This window comes from Colletotrichum siamense (genome assembly GCF_013390195.1).
Source record: "Colletotrichum siamense strain Cg363 chromosome Unknown KSG_Cg363_contig14, whole genome shotgun sequence".
Taxonomy (NCBI): Eukaryota; Fungi; Ascomycota; class Sordariomycetes; order Glomerellales; family Glomerellaceae; genus Colletotrichum; species Colletotrichum siamense.
The window spans coordinates 144,228-148,454 of record NW_023501027.1 but is presented as its reverse complement, the minus strand read 5'-3'; the positions used below and the strand labels follow the sequence as shown (position 1 = coordinate 148,454).

General features: G+C 54.8%; 1 protein-coding gene across 1 annotated transcript; it reads right to left on the bottom strand.

Moving 5' to 3' along the window:
• Positions 1-2,351: 2,351 nt before the first annotated feature.
• Positions 2,352-3,815, bottom strand: CGCS363_v015065 (Secondary metabolism regulator LAE1; the record flags this gene model as incomplete). Its single annotated transcript, XM_036646914.1, has 8 exons — positions 2,352-2,415; positions 2,472-2,891; positions 2,986-3,123; positions 3,184-3,376; positions 3,436-3,477; positions 3,531-3,621; positions 3,677-3,709; positions 3,765-3,815. The coding sequence occupies 8 exons, from the start codon at positions 3,813-3,815 to the stop codon at positions 2,352-2,354; spliced, it is 1,032 nt and encodes a 343-aa protein (XP_036487863.1).
• Positions 3,816-4,227: the final 412 nt, after the last annotated feature.

Here is a 4,227-nt window from a genome sequence, read left to right as displayed (position 1 = left end):
CTGGTGGCCGAGAATAGTGCAGTAGATTCACTTGTGAAAACGTCTCGCGGATGACGGGGTCGAGGTGGAACAGGATCTGGATGCGGTCGAGGGCATTGGCAAGGGGAGGGTACAAGAACAGACGGTGGTGCTGTAGGGAGATGACCCTGCAGTAGAGGTCGATAGATTGGGCGGTGTTGGAGAAGGCGATGGCGTATTGCGGCTGGGCGACGCGACAGTGTGATCAGATGCTCTCGACGGGTAGGTGACGTGAAGTGGTCGAGCATCATGCCGATGGCCTCGAGAAGCAGCAGCTTCAGCACGACAAAGGTACGCTCGTTCGCCGCCTCTTTTAGACTCCATGCAACGCCTGCTTGCGGGTCTGGTATGCAGGTTGACGACAATTGAGATTCGATCTCGTGGGTGTCGTTGGAGGGGTGCTGAAGCCTTGAGCGACAGAGGTACTGGGGGACGAGCTGCGAGCAGGAATAGGGACTCATGGCGACGCGCGGTATCAGCGGTCAGCGTTCAGGTCCGACTCGAGGGACTGGGCGAAGTCTGCTGGTGGAGAGCGAGGTGCACGAGATCATGGCGGTGCTCGTCGCCAGAATCGTCAACCTGGCCGTTATCTTCGCCATTGTCTTGTATTCGATTCGATGTCACCGTCTGAGGAGGTGGAGAGGAAATTACGCCAGCAAGAAGTAGTGAGAAGCAGATCGAGGTGGAAGAGAGGGTTCTTGCGGATGGGACGGGCTTGCTGGGGCTCTGGATCGGGTTCTTCGTTGACGCCGCTTGGTCTAGATGGAAGAGAAGAGTTAGCGATGGCAGGACTTGGCAGGTGATGCATTCAAACGCACAGCAGACCTGAGGCATTCGGTTTCGGGGTTGGGACGGGCGAGCGGGCGGAGAGAGGTTTGCGAGGTGGTTGTGATAGAACAGTAATTGAGGCTCAAAGGAGGTGAAGTATGGCTTGGGAGGCACCTACCTTAAAATTGCTGCGTCTGAGCCGCACAGCGTGGCTGCTTCTGTGCGGCAAAGGCAGGTGCTGCTACAAACGAGACAAGCACTTCACGCGTCCATGCCCACGCCTTCCGTTTGTAGGTTGCTGTATGTGTGACAACCTGAGGCAATCCCAGCGGGCGCCCACTCAAGGAGTCGGTCTGGGCTTTTCCTCATTCCAGGTAAGGGGGAAAGCAGGAGTAGGTCGGGGACAATGCCCTCGACTCCGGCCTGCGCCTCGAGATCGCTTGTCTTGGAGGCGAGCGCCAGTGTGAAAGACCAGGCGTGCGGGTCGAGCTCGAGGACTTCGGACGGGTCTTGAGGATCCTTGACCCTTTCAAGCCAGGCAACAACTGGATTCATCGCGAAGAGGACATTTAGCGGAGGCTGGAATGGTCTCTCTGTTTGCCAGGCTCACGAACATTAGCGCAACATCGTGCAGGCGAATCTGAGCAAAGCCGACATCTTGGATAACAGGCGCTGATTGTGGCTGCTTAGACCTCAGCGTGGCTTGGTGGACGGAGTGTGGGTTCTCGGTGTTGGTAGCTGACTTTCAGCTACCCACACGCTATAGGTAGCAGACTTTTAGCTACCTATAGCGCTATAAGAAGCAGACTTTTAGCTACCTACAGGCTTTAGGTAGCGGACTTTCAGCTGCTTACATCTGTAGGTAGCGGCTCTGAGTCGGCGGGGCGCAGCCGGACGCCGTCACAGCTGCACAGAACGCTGTAGCCTAGATCTTCTTCAACCTCAGAGAGTCGCAGTGTAAGTATGCTCAGGACATCATCCAATTTACAGTGCCACCAGGGCTGCAGGGTGTCTCGCGGAAGAGTCGGGGGAGACTGGTCACGCGGTCGGGCGGGTTTCCAAGGGACATCAGGGGAGGTCCTCGTCAGACTGTGGCCTTGTGCTCGTGGTGCATCGAACGGCGCCGCCGTTGTTGGTGTCCAAGATGCAGTCGACGGGTCGTGAAGCCGCAAGAAAAGGGCGGGTTTTGTGCTGTTGGCGGAATTGGGGTCAAGCGGGGTTCATAATGACTGCCCAGGCGGGGTGCACGGTGCTGTTGAGGTTTCTGGCGGAGCTGGTCGGACCAATGACAGAGCTTGTGTGTCACACAACCTCTCTCATTGGCCAGATAACCTCCGTCTGGCGGACGGAACGGCCCGGCAGGGCAGTGGGCTGCGCTAACGGTGGAATCGCATTCAACTGCGATGCCGATGAAAAGGTTGGAAGCATCTGACACCACTACGACCATGCTCAAGATAGGAAGATTTGCGCATTTCTGCTAGATCTTACGATGCAAATGCGACTTCTTTACGAAAAGAGACATCAAACTTTTCTCGTGGAAAATACCATCCCCTCACCCGCTGGCTTCACACTGCCGCCGGCGCTGGAGTCTCTTTGGCCTTCTCGGGCTTTCGACCAACAAAGATGTACCTAAACCTGTTAATTAAAAATCACTACATTAAACGGGTTTTCCACTTGAGACTTACTGAGGCCAGTATGCATGGATACTGTGGTCCTTGCCATCCTTACGGACATCAATCAGGAAGACCGCCACTTCCTCCGGGGTCCAGTTCAAGGCGCGGGTGAAAGGGGCAATAGACATTCCCTCAATACCCTGCATAAAGTTCTCGTGGTTCCACATACCAAGTTCCTTGAACTTCTTGTCCTTGGGCCATGTGTTCGTCGGCCACTTGTACGTGCTCATACTCACGCCCTCGAACCCAGCCTCAATCATGAGGTCCTTGAGCTTAGGGGGGTCAATCCACGCTGCGCCCAACTTGGTCGACGATTCCATGAGGAACTGGGCCCACTTGTAGAGAGCATGCTCCGGCTTCAGAGATCCGTCGTCGGATCGGGTGTAGATATCCGTCTCGTGAAGTTCAAGGGAACCGCCGGGCTCGAGGTTGCTGCTCAACAATTCAGCGGTCATCGTCACCACTTCATCTCATGTCCCCGAGGAGAAGTAGCCGATTCTCGAGTCAAGGGGGCAAGGGATCTTACTCGTAGCATTTCCGGAGAAACTTTGGCCAGTCGCTGATGCTGGACGTCATGTAGCGACTATGGATATACTCAAAAGGCCGTGAGAATGTCCACTCGTCTTCTATGTCGTCGACCTCAAACCGGACGTTAGGAGGCACACTTGCGAGTCATCGTCAGTGAATGGCATACCCGGAAAAAGTCGCGTCAGGTCAAGCTTACTGGCCAGGTTGAGTGGCGGAGAGATCGACACCCAGGACTTCGGCCTCCGGATGTTCGTCTCCGAAGTCAATAGCCCAGATACCTGTGCCCGTGCCAACATCAAGGACACGACCAACTGTTGCACCCTCCTGACACTGTGGAGCGAGACCAAGCCTGTCGTCCAGGGACATGAGACACATGTTATGGATCAAGTCTAGGGCCGTTGTCAGTAATCGTTTGTGTTTTGGATTAGAAACGTAAGGGAGCAATTACCAAGTCTGTCGAGCTCCTGCTCATCATTCGGCATGTTGTATTCTGGGGGGACTTTTCAGTGATTTATCCCAACAGGGTTCTTTGTCCGAACTTACTGCCTTCCTTGTACCGATGGTAGGTCCGGCCATTCTCGCGACGATGCTCTAACAGGGAGCTGAGAAGACTGGTGCTAGACGAGGCAATGCTCTGTGCCGCAAAAGGTCAGTAGCCACGGCTGTCAAGTGTCCAAAATTCGACTCACAGCTCCCATCTCAGAGCGAGTGTCATCTTGCTGCTGAGCCAAGTTAGAAATCAGCCATGATTAGAAGCGTTCAGGCACGTTGACATACAGCATCATCAACAGCAACCTCCTCTGCAAAATTCGCCGGTTGTCGACACATGCTGACTTTTGGTGTGGAGTTGCCGAACAAATTCAATATCTCCGCAGCATACAGGAAGAGAAGAGAAAACGAGAGCAGAAAGTGACAGAAAAACAACCGAGGGTCGACTGATGGATATACTGTGGGCGCTGCGAAAATGGTCCCTGCCACCGGGGGTCCCCTCTTTTCGGCGGATGCGGCGTTGCTATCCCGCACCAACGTGCATATCAACCCATGCTTTTCTTCGCTGTCTTTGTGGACACGGGCACTTCCGCGCGCGAATAAAACCCCGGCATGTTGGGGCTGGTACGAGGCCCGCATGCTAATCATTACTGTTGTTGGCCACGGTCTGTTGTGATGAGTGACATTTGCTCTGAGATTGGAATACGCAGCCTGGTACGGAGACGCGATCCTGGCCTGATTGACAGGTGCT